We start from the raw sequence: 25,806 nt of genomic DNA, 5'->3' as shown, positions 1-25,806 counted from the left end.
TGCGGCGTGCTCGCGCATGCCGGGGGAGTGCTCGCGCATGCCGGGGGGGTGCTCGCGCATGCCGGGGGGGGTGCTCGCGCATGCCGGGGGGGGTGCTCGCGCATGCCGGGGGGGTGCTCGCGCATGCCGGGGGGGGGGGGTGCTCGCGCATGCCGGGGGGGTGCTCGCGCATGCCGGGGGGGTGCTCGCGCATGCCGGGGGGGTGCTCGCGCATGCCGGGGGGGGGGGGGGTGCTCGCGCATGCCGGAGGAGTGCTCGCGCATGCCGGGGGGGGGGGGGTGCTCGCACATGCCGGGGGGGGTGCTCGCGCATGCCGGGGGGGGTGCTCGCGCATGCCGGGGGGGGTGCTCGCGCATGCCGGGGGGGGTGCTCGCGCATGCCGGGGGGTGCTCGCGCATGCCGGGGGAGTGCTCGCGCATGCCGGGGGGGGGGTGCTCGCGCATGCCGGGGGGGGGGGGGGGTGCTCGCGCATGCCGGGGGGGTGCTCGCGCATGCCGGGGGAGTGCTCGCGCATGCCGGGGGGAGTGCTCGCGCATGCCGGGGGAGTGCTCGCGCATGCCGGGGGGGGGGGGTGCTCGCGCATGCCGGGGGAGTGCTCGCGCATGCCGGGGGGGGTGCTCGCGCATGCCGGGGGGAGTGCTCGCGCATGCCGGGGGGGGTGCTCGCGCATGCCGGGGGGGGGGGGTGCTCGCGCATGCCGGGGGAGTGCTCGCGCATCCCGGGGGGGTGCTCGCGCATGCCGGGGGAGTGCTCGCGCATGCCGGGGGGGGGGGGGGTGCTCGCGCATGCCGGGGGAGTGCTCGCGCATGCCGGGGGGGTGCTCGCGCATGCCGGGGGAGTGCTGGCGCTTGCCAGGGGAGGGGGGACTCGCGCTTGGGAAAAAAACTAAGTTACACAATTCGCCACAGTTTGACTGCCAATGGCGAATGGCGACAGGGTTGCCCATCCCTGGGTCTAAGGGGATGAGACAGTGTGCTTAAATTCTGCACAGTGGGTGATCAATACAGCGTCCTCTGGCTTATTAGTTATCCTGCTCTTATGTTCAACAAACCGAGTCCCTAACACCCCGTTCGTTTAGGCCGCCACACATGAGACCACGCGGGCATTTTACGATGGATACGACGTGTGTGGCGGTGCAGGTGACCCTGTTGTTTATCTTGAATTTGGCCCCCCTCTCCTTTGGGTGACCAAATGTCATTACCTGTCATAAGACTATTGCATATTGAGCAGTTAAAACACTTGAAACACCCTGGTCTAGGGCCACTAAGAAAATGAGGTGCAACATAATGTTCCTTCTTATCTGCCTGAATAAGGCTAAGGCCCCGGTCACGGCGCTCTAATGCGCGCCCGCGCTTTCGGCTGCGCGTTCCGGCGATTCCCCGGTCTGCAGCTCACTGCAGGAGCAGAGACCGGGGGGGGGGGGGGCGTGCCGGAGGAGTGACGGGGGCGCGGCCATGACGTCACCTGGCAGGTTCGCCCTCATTGGCTGAGCCGCCGGGGGGCGTGCCTAGCCGCTCGACGCGAGTTCCTGCTCTCAATTCTATTGAGAGCAGGAGTAGCTCTCGCGCGAGCGCTGCGGCCCCCCCCTCGCAGCGGGCCCGGCGCCGTTGCGGGGAGGGCTCTGGTGAGCGCAGTGTCCGCCACAGCGGACGCTGCAGCATGCAGCGGGGGCAAGGCCTAAGAATGTCCTGAAGGTTTTCACCTCTTTGGTAGGCAAACCCAGGAAACTGGTTACAGATAGAACTTAGTGATATATCTGCTTGTGGGACCCTCCAATGCTTTTGAATGATTTTTTTTTTTTTTTTTTTAAATAAAGCTACTTGACGTTGTGTATTTGCTCACAAATGTCATTTTTTTTTTCAGGCTCGGCTCGTTGGTAATCAATTTGCTGTAACTTGCTTAAGGCTTTTTCTACGCTGGGGCGTTTTATGCCCGCGAGCTAAGAAACCTCGTCTTAATTTCTCTCTGAGTATTCTCCAGTTGTACAGGTCTATTAACAATCCTGCTTGCTCTGACATTTTGAGATGAAAGGTAAAACATTTTTAAGTGAAGCTGGGTGGAGTCTGGAATCACGCAGTGTTGAATTTCTATCTGTGGAAAAATGCTCTTTTACTGTCGTTATATAGATGACATATTTTTCATTTGGGAGGGGAGGGACGCTGAATTAGTCGAGTTCTTCACATATGTAGAACAACTTCCCACACCGGTTACGTTTACCAACAACTGGAGTAGAACTCAGATATCATATTTAGATGTACTAATTAGCTAAGACGGGCAAAAATTACATACAGATCCTTTTCCGAAAGCCTAATCCTTTAATCCTAATAGAGGTATATCAGTATTTTATCTGGTAGTGTTAGGACCTGTGAACGGGTGTCTGCCTTGTCGTGGCTCACAGGATTACAATGCTTTGGCCAAAGGGTTAAACTAATTGACCCCTTTTCAAGAGAATATTTAAGTATTTTACTGTGTATTTTTGTCATATTGGATGTAGCATTGGGCTTCCCTGTCGCTTGTTGTATACATATGCCATGCTCAATAGCACTTTTTGACACTTATATACATATATATATTGTGGGGGCTCAGGGGTTCCCAAAAAGAGCTTGCTGGGGTTCTGTGTATTGTTTATTAACCCATTCTCAGCTGCCTCAGCTGTTGGAAGTTAGAGCCTCCTCCTTCCCAGGGTTTTAAGCCCGCTCCTCCCCACTTCCCAAGTTAGCAGGTCCTTTTCATTCTGCTGGATATAGACTCACTGTGGTCTTTCTCCCTCCTAATAGAGGTAAATGATAATTTTAATCCTAATAGAGATATATTAGTATTTTATCTGGTAGTGTTAGGACTTGCGAATGGGTCGCTGCTTTATTTTACTACCTTATATTTTAAATGATTACGTTAATAAAATGTGTATTTTTATGATGTTCCGTACACCCCTTAGGGAGATTGAGTGCCCATAACTGGGTTTACTTGTCTTGTTTCCGTCTACTACAGTATTTACCCCTCTACCCAGAGGTGGGTAGGTGCAGTAGATGGCAGTGCCTGGCCTTGATGGTGGGTGGGTGGGTGCAGTAGATGGCAGTGCCTGGCCTTGATGGTGGGTAGATGCAGTAGATGGCAGTGCCTGGCCTGGATGGTGGGTGGGTGCAGTAGATGGCAGTGCCTGGCCTTGATGGTGGGTAGATGCAGTAGATGGCAGTGCCTGGCCTTGATGGTGGGTGCGTGGGTGCAGTAGATGGCAGTGCCTGGCCTTGATGGTGGGTAGGTGCAGTAGATGGCAGTGCCTGGCCTTGATGGTGGGTAAGTGCAGTACATACCATCCGGATAGCTCTACAGGACTCACCAACCTTTACGCTAAGCGCTTGGCCAAGGCTGAGTACAGCTCAACCCCCTTATAACGCTGTGCTTGGGGGTCCAAAGAATCACATGGCGCTATAAGCGGATCGCGTTAGAGATAACGTACAATTGTATGCGTTGTACAATAAAGTATTTAAGACGCCAACAATCGTGTTGTAAAGTATTCCTAAATACGAAAAAAAATGGGAGCCACGCCTGCATGGCGCTATAAGCGGATCCGCGTTGTAACGGATCGCGCTATAGCGGGGTTCAGCTGCATTTACATCTTATTTATAGTGCTTATTTTGGGACCGTAATGAGAGTTTCTGCCTGTTTAGTGCTATTCATTTTCAACATATGTATTCCATCTCACGTCAGCTTATTATCCCCCGGTCATTTGCCTGTTACATTTGGCAGTGAATCTGCGTTCTGTCACACACGGGGAGTGCGCGGGTCCCTGCAGGATTCTGTTACAGTACGTAGGCCAGCCGGCCGGACGCTCTCAGTGGTGTGAGGCTGACCGTTTGCCTCCACACCCTGTTACTAGGGGTTGCCAGGTGTCCGGTGTCGAACCGGACTGTCCTGTATTTGGACACTCTGTCCGGTAATAAAATGAGAGGTGCTGTAACGCTGGACATGTCTGTGTCCCGTGTATTTTCCTCGCTGGACACAGTGACCCGACGCCCCTTTCACCACTGAGTCCAGTATTTTCGGAGTAGCCGTCTGGCCACCCTACCTGTTACTCGTGTGGTATTTTTGTAGGTTTGTAGGTCCGTGGCAGGACCGTGGTCAGCTTATCAGACCATACACTATTTAGGCTCCAGTCTTATTTGACGTGACCTTGTGGGCTCGCATTATTTTTTTATATATTTTTGAGTGTTTTTTTCTTGTGATGTTTATCAATAAGTGTTGTTATTTTTCTAATATAACCAGAGTGCTTTTTCTAGGGTTTATTTTCTTTTTCGTTTCAATATATATATATATTTTCACCCACCATAACTTAAAATGTATGGTAAACCTACCCAGCCTAGAAATATTGCAAAGCCAGTATACACCAACCTCACACTGCTGATACCCATTAAGGTTGAAATATGTCTGTGAGTGGTTTGACTTGCTTTGCTAGTCCCATGCTGTGCTTAAAAGCTGTGTGAACGGCGATGCATCATCTTAAATGGGCTCCATGTGAATGGGTATTCCAGGCAAAAGGTGACACATTGTGTGCTCATTTGCGTGTCATTTCCCAGAATCCCTTGCTGCAGTGGGAGCACTGTATGCTGTGGGATAATGGGTGAAAGGCAGGGGGTGCAGACCTGTCTGAGACATGTGAATGTGCCCACAAGTGATATTCTTTATTGGATATACATACACATATGATACACAGTGATATATCACTATAACACGCTGAAATAACCGGATACGTCACAGAATATGTGCAGCAGTGCATGCGCGCACACCAGCCTTCTTACACCCATACGTATACACTTACATAGCAGACCGACACCTATAGCTACAGTGAGATTACACTATCCCCACACCCTGAGAACAGTCCCAGCCAAAACCAGTCTGCGCCTGGTAACGCGGTCCCCAGCCCACGTCGGCGAAATGGATCTGCATTATTCTGGTGTGCTGGTGGTCAGCAGATCCATTGGGATCAGCAGGTGTCACTAGTTACACAGTGACTGGACAGTGTACGCAGCTCTGCACTTTTTTTTATCTCTGAGAGGCACCCGCTCCCCTCAGGGCCTCTCCCCTTGCAGGAGCCAGTAGCAGTGACTCGCCCGTCTCCAGAGAATGGCAGGAAGAACGCCAAGTTGGCAGCAGCTGTGATAGCGGACACGTGTCCCATAGCTTCAGTCCTGCGTTGCACTTAAGAACACGTTTTTCTCACCCGCGCCGAGCGCTACATCGGCGTCGCCCCAAAGGCGGACGGCTGAAAGGGGTTCCCCCAGAGCTGCTCCGCCTCTGCGCAGAACCAGCGTGCTAAGGGTTAACACCGGGGATTGCACGCTGCTGTGTGTTTCGTCAGCTCCGCCCCCTGCGGTGCTTATGACTGGACACGCAGAGCGAGATATATATCTATATATCACTCCGAGAAATATATATCTATAACACAGAGCAATATATAGCTATATATCACTCCGAGCAATATATATCTATAACACACAGAGCAATATATAGCTATATATCACTCCGAGAAATATATATCTATAACACACAGAGCAATATATAGCTATATATCACTCCGAGAAATATATATCTATAACACACAGAGCAATATATAGCTATATATCACTCCGAGAAATATATATCTATAACACACAGAGCAATATATAGCTATATATCACTCCGAGAAACATATATCTATAACACACAGAGCAATATATAGCTATATATCACTCCGAGAAATATATATCTATAACACACAGAGCAATATATAGCTATATATCACTCCGAGAAATATATATCTATAACACACAGAGCAATATATAGCTATATATCACTCCGAGAAATATATATATCTATAACACACAGAGCAATATATAGCTATATATCACTCCGAGAAATATATATCTATAATACACAGAGCAATATATAGCTATATATCACTCCGAGAAATATATATTGTCAAAGCCTAGAAATAAGATCAATAAGACAAGGGTTCAAAACAAAGTAACACATGAGTCTATCTGTACCAAGGCACAATTTGGGAGACAAGAATTCAGAAAGAACTCAAGCCTCTGAAAACATATTGCTTAGTATCACATTTTTATACATTTCAAAATGAGTAATACACCCCTTAAGGGGGCTGGCTTAGAGATAAATGATATATGATGACTTACAAAAATATATTTGCTGATGCCTGTATATGCTTTACATTGCTATATTCTTATCGATAATTTACCATAATGTGGGCCTCTTAACCCTGTGACATAAGGGAGTTACTCTGGTCAGCCCTGTATGTGTACTGTAGATAACAACTACACTATGGTCAGCAGGAATATCTTTAAGACATGAGAAATTGCTTACGAATGCTATTTCTAATTATTACATGACTCGTAGAAATTACACATGGGTGGGTTACATCCAGAAGCGATACTCTGCAGAATCAAACATTCACAGTTCATTCATTCATTCACGAATGAAACAAATTGGCATACATACAAACAAACACTCAGAAAATGGTGGTTTAGGCCAAAATGGAGGTGATGATAGCCACTCACATTATCTCAATCTTCACAATATCTATAACACACAGAGCAATATATAGCTATATATCACTCCGAGAAATATATATCTATAACACACAGAGCAATATATATCTATATATCACTCCGAGAAATATATATCTATAACACACAGAGCAATATATAGCTATATATCACTCCGAGAAATATATATCTACAACACACAGAGCAATATATAGCTATATATCACTCCGAGAAATATATATCTACAACCCACAGAGCAATATATATCTATATATCACTCCGAGAAATATATATCTATAACACACAGAGCAATATATATCTATATATCACTCCGAGAAATATATATCTATAACACACAGAGCAATATATAGCTATATATCACTCCGAGAAATATATATCTATAACACACAGAGCAATATATATATCTATATATCACTCCGTATTGGTCTACTATGAAGCGCAGGGTGGCCTGGCATTGTGATTTTCTACCCGTGCGGCCACGCATGCGTGGTAGACTATATGTATTATTCCTTTGCCATTTCGAGAGGAAATTAAGCCTAGCGACGCTCCGTTACCTCTGGCGTCTACTTATGACGTCATCACGCAAAAACGCAACCAATCGCATCTGTACATACCACCACGGGAACACTTTAGGTAATTGTAAGTGTAGCCATGCTGTAAAATGGACTGCAGTTTCCTCTCCTGCTGGCAGTAAGGCCTGGTAAGTTACAGGGATGCCAGCAGTAATCATGGAGGTTTGCCCTCACACCCTGGCGAGGTGCCCTATGTGTGGATGGGAGTGGCCACATGCTCTGAGTCCACCGTTAGTGACATCAGAGATGTGCCCGCCCCCTGAGAGATATAAGGCACAGCACTGCCCAAAGTTAGTGTTGTTGGAGTAAGGAGCAGGTCTGCATTGAGACCTGGGGAGAGAGGGCGCTAGTGCTGTAACTAGTGGCCCCATTCTGTATCAATCAGCATCAAGCTATCAACGCCATACTGTGTCCAGGGACCTGGCACAGGGGTGATCTCCCTGAGGGGAGAGGGGATCCCACTCCATTGGGAGGGTGTACCTTTGCGCCGAGATGTGCGGCTGAGTCAATCACTGCGAGGGGCAGCTAGCCCATACCGAAAGTACAACAAAGATGCACAAGTTCAACAAATCCTTGCTGTGTGGGCGTGAAGTTCTTGCACAGGAGGAGGGCACCACAGAGGAGTTCCTCATCAGTCACATCTTCCCGCGGACGCAGAGATCCTGAGGAGGTGGAGGCGCTGCACTGGATATAGGTAGGACTCATGCACACTACCTCAGCTGCCTGTCTGGGTTGGGCAATCCCCACACAACATCATGCGGGAGACTCACGAGTCCTGTCGCCAACAGGTGCACCACCAGACACTACCATGTAATGGGGACTGGTTAGCCCACAGGGGCCAATGTGAGATTGGGTGGGTCAGGCCAGGTCAGAAAATCCGTTACATAAGTCTATTGTCTGCACCTGTTAATGACGCTTTTCGGCGCGATTAGAATCCTTTTTAAGCGTGTAAGTTATCCTGCCTACCCCACCGCTCCCAGCTGAAGGCATCCTGCCGAAACGCGTAGGAGTGGGTGCTGTAGGCAGGATCCCCTGGTTTGTCCCCCTCCCCTAGGGACACGTAATTATGTTTTGAGCATTTGCTCCACGCTTTCTCTATGACACTACGTAGCTTGACGCTGAGGTGACGTGTGATTTGAGGGTATACAGTTTTTTGGAGTGCGCCTTTCCAAGTTTCTCACCCATTGCTCTTATCTCTGCACATTCGTGCTTTACCTTCTAGGGACTATGGTTTATGATTCCCGGGAATAGTGTGTTGGGCGTTCTGATTTGTTTACTTGGTCAGAGCCATTTCCCCCATATTTTAGCCCTTATCTGCAGTACCAAGCCTCCCCTTGTTTGATACACTCAAGGGCACACACTCTTTCACCTGAGATACTATGCCCATTTAGACTTGCATGTTAGAGGATTATTGCTATGCTTTACGTACAGGGGATCTATGCCTGATTTTAATTATTCCATGCTTTCTTTTAATATATTTTTTTTGTTCTGTGATAGGTAAATAAATAAATGTTGTATGTGTATATTCAATTGGGTACACTAGAGTGCTATTATTTTGGGCTCTTCCTTTCTCTCCTACTATATAATTTTTGCCCTTGTAGCACCACTGACTTACTATGAAGTATTCATTTGCAGTCGGTATTTAGTCACCTAGATTTTGTCTAGTGGACGCCGTTCTTTCTCTTAGTATATATATATATATATATATATATGTAGCCTGGAGCTCCCGCAGCTCCTTGAGACCCCCCTCCCCTTGGGCAGCTCGATCGCGGGTGCCGAAAGACCCGACGGCTGCTTCCAAGGGTGGGGGCTGGAGCAGGGAGCAGCGCGGCTTCCCCTGCCTGCGGCCGGTTGTCGGGGACGCGATCGGGCCGTTGCTAAGGCCGCGATCGCGTCTCTAAGGTCCCGGCGGCTGCAGAGCAGGGCGCCGCCATTGAGGACGCCGCCATTGCGCATTAGCTTGCGCATGCGCAGGGATGGCCCAGACTCAGGAGAGCCCCAGATAGCTCGCGCATGCGCAGGGAGGCTGCGAGAGTTAGGGAGAAGTCGCGCCAGTGTAGGGAGAGGCCAGGGAATAGTGAGGCAGCCCCAGATAGCCTGCGCCTGTGCAGGAAAGTGCAACAAAAGCCCGCGAACCCCTAGCCTACCAGGGAAGACTCTGAGCAGGGGCTACGAGTCCCATGAGCCTCTGTATGCCCCATGTGACACCAGGGAGCCAATAGGGCTTAGGAAGGCCAGGCAAGGAAAGTGGATACATTGTTTGGGCTGCAGCACGTTTGTCAGTTGGAGCTGGGGAGCTGTGAGGGAAGGAAGGGTGCAGAGAGCATGTGCAGCTCCTGCATCGAGTAAGGTCCCCACATCCCAAGTAAGGCCCCAACTCCCCACCAGGTTAGTGGGTAAGTGTTGAGGGACGGCCCAGATAGGGACGCTGCCCTTAGTGCGTGTCTGTGTGCTGTCTCGTCAGGATCACGGCTGGCAGTGCTGTGAGGCCTGACAAGAAGGCATAGTGCTAGTGTGCAGCAAGTTGCTGTACGCGTTCTGAAGTTTGCAGTGCGTAGCTGTTAGTGTTAGTGTTAGGGTTCCAGGTTGCTGTGTTGAGTGTTGCATGTGACGCTGCCTGTACTGAGTGCAGTGTGTGTGCAGCGTGTGTTACTGTCTGCCGGCTGACTGAGAGCTGTGTGTCGGCTGCAGGCGCGTTAGGATAAGTGAGTTAGGAGCTAGTGGTTCAGTGAGTGTCAGGACTGGGATGAGTTAGGGGAGTGGGGCAGGTTATTACCCCGCAGGCCCTAGGAGTTTTCCCCAAGCCACCCCAGGTTGCGGTTCATCAGGGACAGGCCCTAGGTTAGGGTTCCCGTCACGTTAGGGATAGATAGGGATAGCGGCGGTTGCTGTTCCCGTGAGACGGTGTGTTACCGAGAGACTGTTGTGTTCCCGTGACGCGGTGGGACCCTCGTTGGGGTTCCTGGAGAAGTACCTGGATAGGATCAGACGGAGGCACCGCACGTCTGACCCTTTTAGAAGAGTGTTGCAGGCCCGAGCATCGGAGTGCTCGGAAGGTATTCAATATATATGTGCACCAACAGGCCTAACACATTAATTAGTGACTGCGCAGTCACCCACGTTCGCTATTAGAGTGCGGGACATTGGGTGGGGATTCTCGGGACACTGGGTGGGATCACCTAGTGTTGGGAAGCGTCCTGCGCGACGCAGTAGATGTCTCCTCTAGAGAGGGACACAGGTGGTTATGATGATATTACCGTGTTCTGTTTCTTGCATGTTCAGTAAAGTCCCTAGTTAGTATATATATCTGTGTGAGTATCGATTATTGTGATTGTCCTGCGAGGAACCACTCCCCCTATGGTGGGAGCCATCGCAGGTGGAGGCGCTGCATCGTTGGAAGTAAGTACCCCTAGTATAAATGTCCCAGGTTCCCCGTGGCGGAAGCTCAGCCCTCCTGTGAGCCGACAGGTATAGCACCACACTGAGAAGTAGTCAGATACACCTACACACCCCAATCTCACTTAGGGTGGGGGTAAGAGGGCTACATTTGGAGGCGCTGCTGAGAGACAGACCTGGGGTGCCCTGTTCCATTTTTTTCCCAAATTGTCCAAGTCTCAATTTTTTTTGTCGCCATGTTTGTGAAGTCCGGACACGAGGTCCTTGCCTGGGCTTTGAGGCAGTATATGGAGCCTGGCCAGGTAGTGGCAGTAGGAGGCCTTCCCGCAAATACACCCGCGGTTGAGGTTCAGTACTATATGCGTAAAATTGCTGGGTGGCCGCACGCATGTTTCTTAGAGGAAGAACACGATCCCACGGCCCTATGGAAATCGATACTTTTTGTAGCAACCCCCACTGCGGATATATGCCTGGCAGAGGCACCGTCCGCCCTGTGTATGCCTGGGGGCCCGTCTGAGGGGTACCCCCTAGTCTACGCAGACCCAGTAAAATGGCGTCTCCCGCCAAAGCAGGAGAACGCACGTGCTGCTGACTGCAAGCCTGCACTAAATTGTGTTGAAGAAAACTGTCCGGGATTGGCGGGAAAACCAGAAGGCTACCCCCCTATCTATACAGAGAGCCCTAGCGTAATTGCAGAGACGGTGATTAAAATGGAGTCTCTCTCTAGCAGTGAGGCACACCTAAGATGGCGGCTCCCGCCAAGTCGGGAGAGCACCAGGACTGTGCAAGAAATTGTTGCAGAGTATTGTCCGGGTTGGGTGCGAAAACCTGAACCCCGCCCCTGCACTGTGAGTGACTCAGCACAGAGCCAGAACCACTCCCTTGTAGAAAGTGCCCCTCCTTCAGATTCCACCAGGGGGAGCAAGCACTGTGACTTTCAACCAAACGTGGATGAGACAGACTGTTCTAGGGAGGAGGAGCCTGACCTCTATATCACTCTGAGTTGTGCTGAAGTTAAGTCTGTCTTCAGGGAGAAATTACTTCGGGATTCCCGCTACCTACAACAGGTTGTGGAGGGCCCATGTGCCCGAGTGAACATTTCAGATCCGGTTCCTGAGCGGGACGAGGTTGAAGTCCCATCGGTGGCGATGCGCCTACCGGCGAACCACCCCAGCGCTGATACAGAGGACTCACAGGGTAAGGTGTATATACCACCTTCTTCTAGTGAATCCAGCGACCAGTCACTTGTGGTGATGCGCCTGCCGGCGGACCACTTTAGTGACAGCAATGAACACCCTATTTTGGCGGATGCAGAGCCTGCTGTGGGCCCGTGGGCCCTGGAGGAGGTGTATCCCGATGTTGCGGACCCTGCTGTGGGCCCGTGCGCCCTACAATGGTCAGTCCGACCTACTACCGAGGTACATTCGGTCCTAGAATGGGGACCAGTACCAAACGACGATGAGGGTGAGTCGACTGCCCCAGGGGTGTCGGGGGTGAGCCTCCAGGTGACCGCGGAGCATGATGGTTCCTTAAGTCTGGTCACCCGGGTGAAGGGCTCCCCGCTACATCGCGTCCTGGCGGAGGTGTCCTCCTTGGGAGAATCCATCCCAAGCCAGTGGAGTGGTAAGGAACTCCCTAACTCCCCACAATCTCCGATGGAGCTGGCCGTGAAGAAGGCCAGAGTTGCGGCTTCTGAACGGAGTATGAGCCCGTGCGCTCCGACACAAGTGGTCCCAGGACTGGGATCCAACGCTCCCGAGTTTTCAGCGCGTAAGTGGACTGCCCCAGAAGTACCGGGGACCGGTCTCAAGACAGCCGAGGTGGGAACTGACAGCATCCCCGAGGACCTGTTGGCCACCGTGAATCACCGCAGTGGTCGGGTGTCTACTCTTTACCCCCTGCCAGGTGAACCAGAGACATTGTCCAGTGCTCGCTTTTCAGTGGAAGCCTCGCAAGTCCGTAGGGACAAGGACTGTGTAAAGAGAGATCCAGGGAGACTGGCCTCCTTTAAGCCCAGAAAGGAGTGTGCCATTCGCCAAGTCGTGGACCGCGGAAAAGGTCCTGGCCTCCTGGTCTGCCGCATCCCTGCCGCGGATGACCGGGTAAGGGTCTGCTTCAGAGACACTGTGCTACTCCTTCCACCAGGGGGAGGAAGTAGCAAAGAGCCAGTAACTGTCGCTTTAGAGTGTGCTCTCCAAGAAATTTTTCTAGGGGAGGCTCACGGACGCAAAAGTGAGGTACCCCCACATGTTCAATTAGGGGCTCCCCACAAATGGTCTCAGCACGCTTCGGTTAATTGGTGTGAAGTGCAATGTAACCTGAAGGGTAAATTCGACACATGTTGTATGTTCTGTGCCATGCATTTTAATTGTATAAACCTTATGTCAGGGTATGGCGTTCTCCAAGCGAGGACGTTGGATTTTCCACCAGGGGGAGAGTGTAGCCTGGAGCTCCCGCAGCTCCTTGAGACCCCCCTCCCCTTGGGCAGCTCGATCGCGGGTGCCGAAAGACCCGACGGCTGCTTCCAAGGGTGGGGGCTGGAGCAGGGAGCAGCGCGGCTTCCCCTGCCTGCGGCCGGTTGTCGGGGACGCGATCGGGCCGTTGCTAAGGCCGCGATCGCGTCTCTAAGGTCCCGGCGGCTGCAGAGCAGGGCGCCGCCATTGAGGACGCCGCCATTGCGCATTAGCTTGCGCATGCGCAGGGATGGCCCAGACTCAGGAGAGCCCCAGATAGCTCGCGCATGCGCAGGGAGGCTGCGAGAGTTAGGGAGAAGTCGCGCGAGTGTAGGGAGAGGCCAGGGAATAGTGAGGCAGCCCCAGATAGCCTACGCCTGTGCAGGGAAGTGCAACAAAAGCCCGCGAACCCCTAGCCTACCAGGGAAGACTCTGAGCAGGGGCTACGAGTCCCATGAGCCTCTGTATGCCCCATGTGACACCAGGGAGCCAATAGGGCTTAGGAAGGCCAGGCAAGGAAAGTGGATACATTGTTTGGGCTGCAGCACGTTTGTCAGTTGGAGCTGGGGAGCTGTGAGGGAAGGAAGGGTGCAGAGAGCATATGCAGCTCCTGCATCGAGTAAGGTCCCCACATCCCAAGTAAGGCCCCAACTCCCCACCAGGTTAGTGGGTAAGTGTTGAGGGACGGCCCAGATAGGGACGCTGCCCTTAGTGCGTGTCTGTGTGCTGTCTCGTCAGGATCACGGCTGGCAGTGCTGTGAGGCCTGACAAGAAGGCATAGTGCTAGTGTGCAGCAAGTTGCTGTACGCGTTCTGAAGTTTGCAGTGCGTAGCTGCTAGTGCTAGTGTTAGGGTTCCAGGTTGCTGTGTTGAGTGTTGCATGTGACGCTGCCTGTACTGAGTGCAGTGTGTGTGCAGCGTGTGTTACTGTCTGCCGGCTGACTGAGAGCTGTGTGTCGGCTGCAGGCGCGTTAGGATAAGTGAGTTAGGAGCTAGTGGTTCAGTGAGTGTCAGGACTGGGATGAGTTAGGGGAGTGGGGCAGGTTATTACCCCGCAGGCCCTAGGAGTTTTCCCCAAGCCACCCCAGGTTGCGGTTCATCAGGGACACGCCCTAGGTTAGGGTTCCCGTCACGTTAGGGATAGATAGGGATAGCGGCGGTTGCTGTTCCCGTGAGACGGTGGTGTTACCGAGAGACTGTTGTGTTCCCGTGACGCGGTGGGACCCTCGTTGGGGTTCCTGGAGAAGTACCTGGATAGGATCAGACGGAGGCACCGCACGTCTGACCCTTTTAGAAGAGTGTTGCAGGCCCGAGCATCGGAGTGCTCGGAAGGTATTCAATATATATGTGCACCAACAGGCCTAACACATTAATTAGTGACTGCGCAGTCACCCACGTTCGCTATTAGAGTGCGGGACATTGGGTGGGGATTCTCGGGACACTGGGTGGGATCACCTAGTGTTGGGAAGCGTCCTGCGCGACGCAGTAGATGTCTCCTCTAGAGAGGGACACAGGTGGTTATGATGATATTACCGTGTTCTGTTTCTTGCATGTTCAGTAAAGTCCCTAGTTAGTATATATATCTGTGTGAGTATCGATTATTGTGATTGTCCTGCGAGGAACCACTCCCCCTATGGTGGGAGCCATCGCAGGTGGAGGCGCTGCATCGTTGGAAGTAAGTACCCCTAGTATAAATGTCCCAGGTTCCCCGTGGCGGAAGCTCAGCCCTCCTGTGAGCCGACAGGTATAGCACCACACTGAGAAGTAGTCAGATACACCTACACACCCCAATCTCACTTAGGGTGGGGGTAAGAGGGCTACATATATATATATATAATATACACACACACATACAGTCCTGTATAATAAGCAGAATGAAACTGAGTTCCCTGCGGGTCCCTGGGGTGTAGAAATGCTACAGACATACAGTATTAGGTACAAGGCATTTTCTCTGCGCATGCAAATTTGTAAGTTAGCAGCTTGGGGCGGAGATACCCGGGGTGTGTCCCAGAGAGAAGCATTATAAGTTTTAGAAAGAGGTACAGCACACTTGGATTACACGTAGAGAGTCAGCAACAGACAGGGAGATACTGTACATACAATATCTATATATATATATACACACAATTATATATATACACATTTATTTATTTAGAGAGATTTATATGGGACATTAGCAGTTACAATCCTTGCAATATACTGTATATATATATATATATATTTGTATATATATATATATAGTTGTGTAATGACACAGGTAGGCACAGCGGAAAGCCCTTCCGTAGGCTCCCTGGATATATGTATACGGAGCTGGCGTTATATATAGGGGTCCCGGCGTTGTAATGAGTTGGAGCGGGAGGCAGTTCTGGGCCCTGCTGTGCTGTGCGGGGTTTATGGCGGGGGTAAGTGTAATAACTAAGGGGGCAGGGGTGGATGTGTATATATATATATGTATATATATATATATATATATATATGTATGTATATATATATATGTATGTGGGTGTTGGTGTGTGAATATATATATATGTGTGTATATACAATGCCTGCCTTTTTGTTATAATATATATATATATATATATATATATGTATATATATATATATATATATAATATTGTTTGTGTGTAATGTGTATATATATATATATTTATATATATATATATATATATATATATATATATATATATATACTAGCTGATAGACCCAGCGTTGCCCGGAATGTGAATGGATAAAATAAAAAATAATGTTGTTTGTAATAAAAAGTATATGAATGAAATAGAATGAAAAGAAAGAGTAATATATAAAATTTGTAAAAATATTTTATTGTCGTTGATGAAGAATAAAAACTGGTATATACATTTGTAATAAACATATGTAAGAGTCCATGTGATAATAATTGGTATAGTAATAAATGATTGTTGTTATGAAATGCAAGGGTGTGGGTGGGGGTGTGCAAAGAGAAAGGGTGGGTGGGGGTGTGGGAAGAGGAAGGGTGGGTGGGGGTGTGGGAAGAGGAAGGGTGGGTGGGTGGGGGTGTGGGAAGAGGAAGGGTGGGTGGGGGTGTGGGAAGAGGAAGGGTGGGTGGGTGGGGGTGTGGGAAGAGGAAGGGTGGGTGGGTGGGGGTGTGGGAACAGGAAGGGTGGGTGGGTGGGGGTGTGGGAAGAGGAATGGTGTGTGGGTGGGGATGTGGGAAGAGGAAGGGTGGGTGGGGGTGTGTGAAGAGGAAGGGTGGGTGGGTGGGGGTGTGTGAAGAGGAAGGGTGGGTGGGTGGGGGTGTGTGAAGAGGAAGGGTGGGTGGGTGGGGGTGTGTGAAGAGGAAGGGTGGGTGGGTGGGGGGGTGTGAAGAGGAAGGGTGGTTGGGTAGGGGTGTGGGAACATAAATGAAGGGTGGGTGGGTGGTGGTGTGGGAAGAGGAAGGGTGGGTGGGTGTGAAGAGTAAGGCTGGGTGGGTGGGGGGGTGTGAAGAGCAAGGGTGGGTGGGTGGGGGGGTGTGAAGAGGAAGGGTGGGTGGGTGGGGGTGTGTGAAGAGGAAGGGTGGGTGGGTGGGGGTTGTGTGAAGAGTAAAGGTGGGTGTGTGGGGGATGTGGGAAGAGTAAGGGTGGGTGGGTGGGGGTGTGTGAAGAGGAAGGGTGGTTGGGTGGGGGTGTGGGAACATAAATGAAGGTTGGGTGTGTGGGAAGAGGAAGGGTGGGTGGGTGTGTGGGAAGAGGAAGGGTGGGTGGGTGTGTGGGAAGAGGAAGGGTGGGTGGGAGTGTGGGAAGAGGAAGGGTGGGTGGGTGTGTGGGAAGAGGAAGGGTGGGTGGGAAGAGGAAGGGTGGGTGGGTGGGTGGGTGGGAAGAGGAAGGGTGGGTGGGTGGGAAGAGGAAGGGTGGGTGGGTGGGTGTGTGGGAAGAGGAAGGTTGTGTGGGAAGAGGAAGGGTGGGTGGGTGTGTGGGAAGAGGAAGGGTGGGTGGGTGGGTGTGTGGGAAGAGGAAGGGTGTGTGGGAAGAGGAAGGGTGGGTGGGTGTGTGGGAAGAGGAAGGGTGTGTGGGAAGAGGAAGGGTGGGTGGGTGGGTGTGTGGGAAGAGGAAGGGTGGGTGGGTGGGTGTGTGGGAAGAGGAAGGGTGGGTGGGTGGGGTTGTGGGAAGAGGAAGGGTGTGTGGGAAGAGGAAGGGTGGGTGGGTGGGTGTGTGGGAAGAGGAAGGGTGGGTGGGTGGGTGTGTGGGAAGAGGAAGGGTGGGTGGGTGGGTGTGTGGGAAGAGGAAGGGTGGGTGGGTGTGTGGGAAGAGGAAGGGTGGGTGGGTGTGTGGGAAGAGGAAGGGTGGGTGGGTGGGTGTGTGGGAAGAGGAAGGGTGGGTGGGTGGGTGTGTGGGAAGTGGAAGGGTGGGTGGGGTTGTGGGAAGAGGAAGGGTGTGTGGGAAGAGGAAGGGTGGGTGGGTGGGTGTGTGGGAAGAGGAAGGGTGGGTGGGTGGGGTGTGTGGGAAGAGGAAGGGTGGGTGGGGTGTGTGGTGAAGAGGAAGGGTGGGTGGGTGGGGTGTGTGGTGAAGAGGAAGGGTGGGTGGGTGGGGTGTGTGGTGAAGAGGAAGGGTGGGTGGGTGGGGTGTGTGGGAAGAGGAAGGGTGGGTGGGTGGGGTGTGTGGGAAGAGGAAGGGTGGGGGTGTGTGGGAAGAGGAAGGGTGGGTGGGTGGGGTGTGTGGGAAGAGGAAGGGTGGGTGGGGTGTGTGGGAAGAGGAAGGGTGGGTGGGTGGGGTGTGTGGGAAGAGGAAGGGTGGGTGGGGTGTGTGGAAGAGGAAGGGTGGGTGGGGTGTGTGGGAAGAGGAAGGGTGGGTGGGGTGTGTGGGAAGAGGAAGGGTGGGTGGGGTGTGTGGGAAGAGGAAGGGTGGGTGGGGTGTGTGGGAAGAGGAAGGGTGGGTGGGTGGGGTGTGTGGGAAGAGGAAGGGTGGGTGGGTGGGGGTGTGTGGGAAGAGGAAGGGTGGGTGGGTGGGTGTGTGGGAAGAGGAAGGGTGGGTGGGTGGGTGTGTGGGAAGAGGAAGGGTGGGTGGGTGGGGTGTGTGGGAAGAGGAAGGGTGGGTGGGTGGGGTGTGTGGGAAGAGGAAGGGTGGGTGGGTGGGGTGTGTGGGAAGAGGAAGGGTGGGTGGGTGGGGTGTGTGGGAAGAGGAAGGGTGGGTGGGTGGGGTGTGTGGGAAGAGGAAGGGTGGGTGGGTGGGGTGTGTGGGAAGAGGAAGGGTGGGTGGGTGGGGTGTGTGGGAAGAGGAAGGGTGGGTGGGTGGGGTGTGTGGGAAGAGGAAGGGTGGGGGTGGGTGTGTGGGAAGAGGAAGGGTGGGTGGTGGGGTGTGTGGGAAGAGGAAGGGTGGGTGGGTGGGGTGTGTGGGAAGAGGAAGGGTGGGTGGGTGGGTGTGTGGGAAGAGGAAGGGTGGGTGGGTGGGGTGTGGGAAGAGGAAGGGTGGGTGGGTGGGGTGTGTGGGAAGAGGAAGGGTGGGTGGGTGGGGTGTGTGGGAAGAGGAAGGGTGGTTGGGTGGGGTGTGTGGGAAGAGGAAGGGTGGGTGGGTGGGGTGTGTGGGAAGAGGAAGGGTGGGTGGGTGGGGTGTGTGGGAAGAGGAAGGGTGGGTGGGTGGGGTGTGTGGGAAGAGGAAGGGTGGGTGGGTGGGGTGTGTGGGAAGAGGAAGGGTGGGTGGGTGGGGTGTGTGGGAAGAGGAAGGGTGGGTGGGTGGGGTGTGTGGGAAGAGGAAGGGTGGGTGGGTGGGGTGTGTGGGAAGAGGAAGGGTGGGTGGGTGGGGTGTGTGGGAAGAGGAAGGGTGGGTGGGGTGTGTGGGAAGAGGAAGGGTGGTTGGGTGGGGTGTGTGGAAGAGGAAGGGTGGGTGGGTGGGGTGTGTGGGAAGAGGAAGGGTGGGGTGGGTGGGTGTGTGGGAAGAGGAAGGGTGGGTGGGTGGGGTGTGTGGGAAGAGGAAGGGTGGGTGGGTGGGGTGTGTGGGAAGAGGAAGGGTGGGTGGGTGGGGTGTGTGGGAAGAGGAAGGGTGGGTGGGTGGGGTGTGTGGGAAGAGGAAGGGTGGGTGGGTGGGGTGTGTGGGAAGAGGAAGGGTGGGTGGGTGGGGTGTGTGGGAAGAGGAAGGGTGGGTGGGTGGGGTGTGTGGGAAGAGGAAGGGTGTGTGGGAAGAGGAAGGGTGGGTGGGTGGGGTGTGTGGGAAGAGGAAGGGAGGGTGGGTGGGGTGTGTGGGAAGAGGAAGGGTGGGTGGGTGGGGTGTGTGGGAAGAGGAAGGGTGGGTGGGGTGTGTGGGAAGAGGAAGGGTGGGTGGGTGGGGTGTGTGGGAAGAGGAAGGGTGGGTGGGTGGGGTGTGTGGGAAGAGGAAGGGTGGGTGGGTGGGGTGTGTGGGAAGAGGAAGGGTGGGTGGGTGGGGTGTGTGGGAAGAGGAAGGGTGGGTGGTGTGGGGTTGTGGGAAGAGGAAGGGTGGGTGGGTGGGGTTGTGGGAAGAGGAAGGGTGGGGGTGTGAGGGAAGAGGAAGGGTGGGGGGGGTGTGGAAAGAGGAAGGGTGGGTGTGTGGGGGTGTGGGAAGAGGAAGTGTGGGTGGGTGTTGTGAAATAGCAGTAAAGAAGAGTAAATATGATGTATTTTTATTAAAAGTAGTTAAAAAGAGCATTTAATAAAGAAAAAAATGTTGGTACAAATAAAAAGAATATTTTAAAATAAAAGTTTGCGAGCGTAGAGCATCCAGAGATTGGCGTTCGGAGGGCATCCAGAGATTGGCGTGCGGAGCGCATCCAGAGATTGGCGTGCGGAGCGCATCCAGAGATTGGCGTGCGGAGCGCATCCAGAGATTGGCGTGCGGAGCGCATCCAGAGATTGGCGTGCGGAGCGCATCCAGAGATTGGCGTGCGGAGCGCATCCAGAGATTGGCGTGCGGAGCGCATCCAGAGATTGGCGTGCGGAGCGCATCCAGAGATTGGCGTGCGGAGGGCATCCAGAGATTGGCGTGCGGAGCGCATCCAGAGATTGGCGTGCGGAGCGCATCCAGAGATTGGCGTGCGGTGCGCATCCAGAGATTGGCGTGCGGAGGGCATTGGAAGATTGAAATGTATGTAGTTGAAGTGTGAATAATGTTGAATGTATGAATGTAATATGTGTGGTGATGTGTGAATGAATCAAAGTTGATTAAAAATGAAAGTATGATATAGCGGCAAGGAAGAAATTATAAGAATGGATAAAAAAAAAATAGCAAAGCGGGGGTAATGTAAATAAAAAGTATTATAGCGGCTATGAAAGAAAGAAAATAAAACAAAATATAATATAAATGGATAATAGTAAAAGAAATGTAGTGTGTCGGCCATTTTATAAATTGAATTGACACTGCGTAGGTGCACGCCGTTGTAGAAATTCGGAGCGCCGTTCGGAGGTCATTGGTAGATGTAAAATGTTTGTAGAAATTTGTGTTAATAAAGTTTTACATTTTGGCAGAAAAAAAAAAATGTTGAAAAAAAAAAAGTTTCTGCGGAGCGCATCCAGAGATTGGCGTGCGGAGCGCATCCAGAGATTGGCGTGCGGAGGGCATTGGAAGATTTAAATGTATGTAGTTGATGTGTGAATGATGCTGAATGTATTAATGTAATATGTGTGGCGATGTGTGAATGAAGGAAAGTTGAGTAAAAGTGAAAGTATGATATAGCGGCTATGCAAAAAAATAAAGAAAGGAATAAATAATGATATAGCGGCTATGGAAAAAAATAAATAAAGGAGTAAATTATAAGAATGGATAAAAAAAAATACATTAGCAAAGTGTAAAGAAAATGTATTATAGCGGCTATGAAATAAAGAGAAAATAAATGAAAAGATGGTATAAATGGATAATAGGAAAAGAAAATTAGTGTCGGCCATTTTAGAAATGTAATTGACACTGCGTAGGTGCACGCCAAACGTACGGCATTGTAGTGATAGAAATTTATTGTAATTGTAAGTGAGTAGTTTGAGAAGAAATTGAAGTTGATAAAGAGTAGGCGGTGAGCGGCGTCCATGTGTTTGTAGAGGCAAATCTTTGTATTTAGTAGTTGTAAAGGCAAAAGTTTGGTAAATTAATGTAGTTGATGTGTGAATGATGTAGAATGTTAAGTGTGTCGGCCATTTTACAAATAGAATTTACACTGCGTAGGTGCACGGCATTGTAGAAAGAGAAATACATTTGAATTAGTACCAGAGTTTGTGGGGCATTAGTAAAAATGTAGAAAGAGTGCGTTGTGGGTGGCGGTTTATAGGGGTATTTGCACAGGCCGGTGTAATGTGCGCGCGAGTTAATGGACGCGTGCGGGCGGTGTAATGTGCGCGGCGGCGGGCATATATGAGGTGGGCAGAGAGCGGGCGGTGTAACGGGCGCTGTAATATGAGCGGTTCGTGGCGGAGGGAGAATGAAGGTAATGGGCGGCAGTTTAGTAAGGGTAATGGGCCGCTGTGCGTGCGGGCGGTGTAATGTGCGCGGCGGCGGGCATATATGAGGTGGGCAGAGAGCGGGCGGTGTAACGGGCGCTGTAATATGAGCGGTTCGTGGCGGAGGGAGAATGAAGGTAATGGGCGGCAGTTTAGTAAGGGTAATGGGCCGCTGTAATATGTGCGGTTTAGAGGATTGTCGTTGCGGAGGGAGAGGCGCCCATATATGAGGTGGGCAGAGAGCGGGCGGTGTAAGGTCCGCTGTAATATGAGCGGTTCGTGGCGGAGGGAGAATGAAGGTAATGGGCGATTGTCGTTGCGGAGGGAGAATTGTAAATGTGTGTAATGTGTAAGATGTGTGTAAGATGTGTGTGTGTGTGTGTGCACAGGGGTGACAGTGTGTGTGTGACAGATGTGCGGTTTAGAGGATTGTCGTTGCGGAGGGAGAGGCGCCCATATATGAGGTGGGCAGAGAGCGGGCGGTGTAAGGTCCGCTGTAATATGAGCGGTTCGTGGCGGAGGGAGAATGAAGGTAATGGGCGATTGTCGTTGCGGAGGGAGAATTGTAAATGTGTGTAATGTGTAAGATGTGTGTAAGATGTGTGTGTGTGTGTGTGCACAGGGGTGACAGTGTGTGTGTGACAGATGTGCGGTTTAGAGGATTGTCGTTGCGGAGGGAGAGGCGCCCATATATGAGGTGGGCAGAGAGCGGGCGGTGTAAGGTCCGCTGTAATATGAGCGGTTCGTTGCGGAGGGAGAATGAAGGTAATGGGCGATTGTCGTTGCGGAGGGAGAATTGTAAATGTGTGTAATGTGTAAGATGTGTGTAAGATGTGTGTGTGTGTGCACAGGGGTGACAGTGTGTGTGTGACAGTGAGTGTGTGTACAGTGTTAAGTGACACTGAGTGTGAGGGGGTGATTTGTGTGTCAGTGTGGGGGGTGAGTGACACTGAGTGTGTGTGGGGTGACAGTGTGTGTGTGACAGTGGGTGTGTGTACAGTGTTCAGTGACACTGAGTGTGAGGGGGTGACTGTGTGTACAGGGTTGTGTGTGAGTGTGGGGGGTGTGAGTGTGGGGGGTTGTGTGTGAGTGTGGGGGGTTGTGTGTGAGTGTGGGGGGTGTGAGTGTGGGGGGTTGTGTGTGAGTGTGGGGGGTTGTGTGTGAGTGTGGGGGGTTGTGTGTGAGTGTGGGGGGTGAGAGTGTGACATGTCAACTTACCAAGGAGTCGTCAGAGGTTCTGGCCGTGTGGTGTGACTGCAAGTGTGTGAGAGTGAAGGAGGTGATGTCACAGTGGGGCGTACCTCTTGGACCAATGAGATTCACCGGGCGTACCTCTTGGGCAATGACAGTCACGGACCAATGAGATTCACCGCAGATAGCACTAACCTCACTAACCATTCGATTTTATATATTAAGATACAGTGTTCGACAAACCTATACATTTGCTCGCCCCGGGCGAGTGGATTTAACCCCCGGGCGAGTAAATATTGGCCCAAGCAGCACACGTTTGGTACTAGGTGGCGAGTAGATTTTTTTGTGTGACGAGTAGATTTTTTGGTGATTTGTCAACCACTGTATATATATATATATATATATATATATATATATATATATATATATATATATATATTATACTGACTGATGTGTGTGTGTGTGTGTGTGTGTGTGTGTGTGTGTGTGTATGTGTTTATATATATACAGATATGTGAGTGTATCTATACACAGATGTGTACATATGTATATATATATATATATATATATATATATATATATATATATATTACGAAAGAAGAAAAAAGTATCCCTCAAAAAGCACTCGGGTGTACAAAAGTATATACATGTATTAATGATTACATCACAATAACACACATACTGTAGTTAAAACAAGCTCCAGCATCTCCTCAATATTGAATAATATCGCCCGCACCCCTGGATAGAAGAGAGCCTCTCCATGATGCAAAATCATACCTCCCCCCCCCCCAATAATTGATGAATAACAAATTTGCGGGTGATGAGGCACGCCGAGAGCCGCCCACTTACCTGACCGCCCCCCCCCCCCGGTCTGAAAGAATGACCGGTGGGTACAACAAAGCCCCCTCAACCTGTCCAGCAAACAAACACCTGGGGTCACAGGTAAGAAGATGATATCAGCAGCGACGTGTTTCAGACATTCAAAGTAATATCGGCACATAATGACGACCCCCCCCTCCCCACCCACCCACCGCGCCGCCCTCCACAGTCACCCCCCCCCCCCCCCCCCCAAATAAAGGCAGTCCAAAGATTAAAGTTCTGGAACACAGCTCCACAGCCGGCACCGGTACACTTCCTAGCATGGTGTAGAGCGTCGGTGTTAGGGGGTTACCAGGTGTCCGGCGTTGAACCGGACTGTCCTATGTTTGGACACTCTGCCCAGTAATAAGTGAGAGGTGCAGTAATACCGGACTGTCCTGTGTTTGGACACTCTGCCCAGTAATAAGTGAGAGGTGCTGTAATACCGGACTGTCCTGTGTTTGGACACTGTCCAGTAATAAGTGAGAGGTGCAGTAATACCGGACTGTCCTGTGTTTGGACACTGTCCAGTAATAAGTGAGAGGTGCAGTAATACCGGACTGTCCTGTGTTTGGACACTCTGCCCAGTAATAAGTGAGAGGTGCAGTAATACCGGACTGTCCTGTGTTTGGACACTCTGCCCAGTAATAAGTGAGAGGTGCAGTAATACCGGACTGTCCTGTGTTTGGACACTGCCCAGTAATAAGTGAGAGGTGCAGTAATACCGGACTGTCCTGTGTTTGGACACTGTCCAGTAATAAGTGAGAGGTGCAGTAATACCGGACTGTCCTGTGTTTGGACACTGTCCAGTAATAAGTGAGAGGTGCAGTAATACCGGACTGTCCTGTGTTTGGACACTGCCCAGTAATAAGTGAGAGGTGCAGTAATACCGGACTGTCCTGTGTTTGGACACTCTGCCCAGTAATAAGTGAGAGGTGCAGTAATACCGGACTGTCCTGTGTTTGGACACTCTGTCCAGTAATAAGTGAGAGGTGCAGTAATATCGGACTGTCCTGTGTTTGGACACACTGCCCAGTAATAAGTGAGAGGTGCAGTAATACCGGACTGTCCTGTGTTTGGACACTGTCCAGTAATAAGTGAGAGGTGCAGTAATACCGGACTGTCCTGTGTTTGGACACTGTCCAGTAATAAGTGAGAGGTGCAGTAATACCGGACTGTCCTGTGTTTGGACACTGCCCAGTAATAAGTGAGAGGTGCAGTAATACCGGACTGTCCTGTGTTTGGACACTCTGCCCAGTAATAAGTGAGAGGTGCAGTAATACCGGACTGTCCTGTGTTTGGACACTCTGTCCAGTAATAAGTGAGAGGTGCAGTAATACCGGACTGTCCTGTGTTTGGACATTGCCCAGTAATAAATGAGAGGTGCAGTAATACCGGACTGTCCTGTGTTTGGACACTCTGTCCAGTAATAAATGAGAGGTGCTGTAATACCGGACTGTCCTGTGTTTGGACACTCTGCCCAGTAATAAGTGAGAGGTGCAGTAATACCGGACTGTCCTGTGTTTGGACACTGCCCAGTAATAAGTGAGAGGTGCAGTAATACCGGACTGTCCTGTGTTTGGACACTGTCCAGTAATAAGTGAGAGGTGCTGTAATACCGGACTGTCCTGTGTTTGGACACTCTGCCCAGTAATAAGTGAGAGGTGCAGTAATACCGGACTGTCCTGTGTTTGGACACACTGCCCAGTAATAAGTGAGAGGTGCTGTAATACCGGACTGTCCTATGTTTGGACACTGTCCAGTAATAAGTGAGAGGTGCTGTAATACCGGACTGTCCTGTGTTTGGACACTCTGCCCAGTAATAAGTGAGAGGTGCTGTAATACCGGACTGTCCTGTGTTTGGACATTGCCCAGTAATAAATGAGAGGTGCTGTAATACCGGACTGTCCTGTGTTTGGACACTGTCCAGTAATAAGTGAGAGGTGCTGTAATACCGGACTGTCCTGTATTTGGACACTGCCCAGTAATAAATGAGAGGTGCTGTAATACCGGACTGTCCTGTGTTTGGACATTGCCCAGTAATAAGTGAGAGGTGCAGTAATACCGGACTGTCCTGTGTTTGGACACTCTGCCCAGTAATAAGTGAGAGGTGCAGTAATACCGGACTGTCCTGTGTTTGGACACTCTGCCCAGTAATAAATGAGAGGTGCAGTAATACCGGACTGTCCTGTAGTTGGACACTGCCCAGTAATAAGTGAGAGGTGCAGTAATACCGGACTGTCCTGTGTTTGGACATTGCCCAGTAATAAATGAGAGGTGCAGTAATACCGGACTGTCCTGTGTTTGGACACTCTGCCCAGTAATAAGTGAGAGGTGCAGTAATACCGGACTGTCCTGTGTTTGGACACTCTGCCCAGTAATAAGTGA

The 25,806-nt window shown here is 51.4% G+C and overlaps 1 protein-coding gene across 7 annotated transcripts in view; it reads left to right on the top strand.

The window, feature by feature from the left end:
• LOC142485410 (NXPE family member 3-like) overlaps positions 1–25,806 on the top strand; it is a 124,678-nt gene that overhangs the window by 24,565 nt on the left and 74,307 nt on the right. The window contains exon 1 of one of the 7 annotated variants that reach the window (XM_075584431.1): positions 7,290–7,826. The exons of 3 other annotated variants lie outside the window; for them this stretch is intronic. Coding sequence is in view for 1 of the 4 variants with exons in the window: in XM_075584427.1 (XP_075440542.1) it covers positions 15,323–15,382 (60 nt within the window). In the remaining 3 variants the exon portion in view is untranslated. Of the gene's footprint in view, positions 1–7,289; positions 7,827–8,785; positions 15,383–20,485; positions 20,518–25,806 lie in introns of those variants that run through there. 3 more of the 7 variants (XR_012798460.1, XM_075584427.1, XM_075584433.1) reach the window with 3 other exon arrangements.

Source organism: Ascaphus truei, unplaced genomic scaffold (assembly GCF_040206685.1).
Source record: "Ascaphus truei isolate aAscTru1 unplaced genomic scaffold, aAscTru1.hap1 HAP1_SCAFFOLD_593, whole genome shotgun sequence".
Classification (NCBI taxonomy): domain Eukaryota; kingdom Metazoa; phylum Chordata; class Amphibia; order Anura; family Ascaphidae; genus Ascaphus; species Ascaphus truei.
Note: the sequence above shows the minus strand (reverse complement) of the source record. Positions and strands in the feature narration are given on the sequence as shown.